A 3,038-nucleotide genomic window follows, 5' to 3' on the forward strand; every position below is an offset into this window, starting at 1 on the left:
GAACTGCCTGCCAGGAGGCCTGGAATACAGAGCACGTCCATTTCCGCGTGCGGCCAGCGCCAGCACGGGAGTCAAGGCCCGGCCCCTCCCCCAGGTGCACTGCAACAACATGTTCGAGAAGGGCGTGAAGACCTTCAAGGAGGTGCAGTGCTACTTCCGCGCGGAGGCCGGCGAGTGGGAGCCCAACGCCGTGTCCTTCCCGCTGGTGCTGGACGACGTGAACCCCAGCGCCCGCTTCGTCACCGTGCCCCTGCAGCACCGCATGGCCAGCGCCCTCAAGTGCCAGTTCCACTTCGCCGACACCTGGATGATGTTCAGCGAGATCACCTTCCAATCAGGTTGGGGTGGGCCCCGGGAGCGGGCGGATGCGGGTGCGGGAGCTCCCCCGCCGGGGGCTTCTCATGGGCACGGAGGGACCACGCTCCTGGCTGCCCCAGTGGAGGGACAGGGCCGGGGCTGTAGGGACAGGACATGCGCCGGCTCCCACCTGTATGTCTAAGAGAACAGAAATGAGGATTGAAAAGGGAGAGCACGGTGTGGTAGACGCTTCTGTGAAGTAAGCCCGTCGGCAGGAGCCCACGTCACTGTTCAAACATCGAGAGGAAATTCTCCGAGAGCACAGGGGGCACAGGGAGCCTGGGCCCTCCGCCTCCCCGACCGGCACGCCGGTGTGCTCCATTCCCGCTTTGCTCAGTACGGTGGGGCCTTGACTTACAAGTTTAATTTGTTCCGAGACTGAGCTCGTTAAGGAGCTCGTTAACTCAAATTACTCTATCAACTCAATGCAAAAAATCCGCCAAGAGACAGCTGGTATCTCAAAAAACTCGTTAGGACACTCGTAAGTCAAGGCCCCACTGTACTTTAGGGCAAATCGAAGGCAATTCAGTACTAAGAACGCTCAGATGCCGCTAAGAAACTAGCATCATCTTTACATGCATGACACCATCATAACATCTACCAACACTCACCTGCAGGCACGGCCATGCCTGCACGTCCCCAGCGGCCGCCCACTCCGCTGCCCGTGGTGACTCGCTGCGCTTGGCTGATTGGGTGGCCTCTGGGGCTGTGTCCTTCATTGTATCCCACGCGTCTCTTTCCTCTGAAACAGTCCTTTTCAAAAACTGCACCTAGTTTGGCTGGCGGCTCATCCCTCAGACGGGAGGGTGTATCTACGGCTGATTTCAATTCCGGTTCCATATTTATTTCTGTCAATGGCTTTTCCTAGATGGTGCTTTGAGCTTTTTTAATTTATTTTTTTATTTTTTGGGGGGGAACTGATGGTTTTATTTATTTTTATTTTTAAAAAAATATTTTTATTGATTTCAGAGAGGAGGGAGAGAGAGATAGAAACATCAATGATGGGAGAGAATCATTGATTGGCTGCCTCCTGCACGCCCCCCACTGAGGATCGAGCCCACAACCCGGGCATGTTCCCTTGACCAGAATCGAACCCGGGACCCTTCAGTCCGCAGGCTGATGCTCCATCCACTGAGTCACACCAGCCAGGGCTGATTATTTTGTTAGGGGAACTTTTGCCTGATTAACCTGCCAGAGCTTTCACCCCTCCCCCTGAAGAAATAATTTTTAAAGGGACAAGAAGTAGATTTACATAGATTTTTAGAGTCTTTTGCTAGTTTCTTTACTAAAGGCTATTTGTGAGTAACCCTGGGATTGTGTAAAACACTTCTCATGGGTCAGGAAGTCAATAGATTTAACCATGTTCACGGGCCCACAAGCATGGTGGCCCTCAGTGCTGGGGGAGGCCCCCGCCTGGCGGGGGGTTAGGGGCGCTCTCGGGCAGGGAGAGGGACCTGTGCTTAGGTGCCCCCATGACCCCGCACGTCCGTAATGCCCGCTGCTTGGGTCAGTCAGCTCCTCGGGGACGCTGCAGGGTGGCCCTCAGGTCTTGGATCCTCTGCATTTGTCAGCGTCCGTCTTCCGACGGGACCCTCCTGCACCGTTCGTGCCCAGGAGGCAGGGCGCACGCCTGGTTTCCCTCCTCGGCAGCTGTTGGAGGGAGTCGGTGCCCTCACGACCTGCAAGGACATCTGAGGAGCTGTTGGCTCTCCGTCCTGGTTCTGTGTTGGTGTCATTGCGCACACATTTCACTGCTTTTTAGAAATTCAATGTGTTGAGTCAAATGCTTTCTGAAGCTCAGACTGCCCTGCGGGGGGCGCACACCCTTGAGCAGCTCCGTGTCCTTCGGCCCCGGCCCCACGGCCTCTGGTGACTCTCCTACTTTAGGAGGAACAGGATGCCCGAGCCCAGCTGAGAATTTACTGCCCCGAGCGGGACCAACCATCTCGGCAATCGTGGCTGTTGGTGGGAATGAAGTCGGGAGGTCACGGCAGGGTCCCAGGACTGTGCCAGGCCTGGGGAAGCTAAAGGCATGGAGGACGCTGTCAGATTGGGACCAACCCTCAGCGGCCAGAGGAGAGAAGGGCCGCGGGCAGTGGAGTTGCCTGGACGCTGCCCGCGGACTGAGCCTCGTGCGGGGCCTGGGGGACGCACTTACCTGTGTGACGGGGACCGCGGATTTCCGTCCACGCGCAGCGTGTGCACAGCGGCTGGTACCGGGCACAGCTAATGGCAGCCCGGACGGTATTTGACTCCTGGGGCCTCCTGAGCTTTGGGTTCCACGTCACGATAATACTCGTGTTCACTGGACCCAGTTCCGAGCCGTCCTGGGGCCAGCCGCCGCCCGCACGCGGAAAACACGCTGCGAAGGAGCGCCGAGGGTTTGGCGAGAACGTCCGTGGAACAGAGCTGCAGGTCCAGTTCTTGACCTCCTCGGCCAGACACCCAGAGGAGAACTTCCATTGCCCACGTCAGTCTGGCGAGTACTGGGGTCCGGTCCTGACGCTGCCGCCTCCCAGAGAGAGCAGTCGGTGTGTCCACTGTCCGCAGGACGGGCTCGGTCACAATTCCGGGGCCAGGCCATGCGGCAGGCTGAGTGCCCCCTGTCACACAGTTGGATTTCCTGCAGGGAAAGAGGCTTTGGCAGGAGCCTGCACAGGCCCACGTCCCCGCCTTCCCGG

At 58.1% G+C, this 3,038-nt stretch overlaps 1 protein-coding gene across 1 annotated transcript in view; it reads left to right on the forward strand.

Moving 5' to 3' along the window:
• DDR2 (discoidin domain receptor tyrosine kinase 2) overlaps positions 1 to 3,038 on the forward strand; it is a 57,050-nt gene that overhangs the window by 52,415 nt on the left and 1,597 nt on the right. The window contains exon 8 of the mRNA XM_006763173.2: positions 95 to 338. Coding sequence (XP_006763236.1) covers positions 95 to 338 — 244 coding nt within the window. The remainder of the gene's footprint in view (positions 1 to 94; positions 339 to 3,038) is intronic.

The sequence above is a fragment of the Myotis davidii genome, unplaced genomic scaffold (assembly GCF_000327345.1).
Source record: "Myotis davidii unplaced genomic scaffold, ASM32734v1 scaffold1059, whole genome shotgun sequence".
In the NCBI taxonomy this organism is placed as follows: Eukaryota; Metazoa; Chordata; class Mammalia; order Chiroptera; family Vespertilionidae; genus Myotis; species Myotis davidii.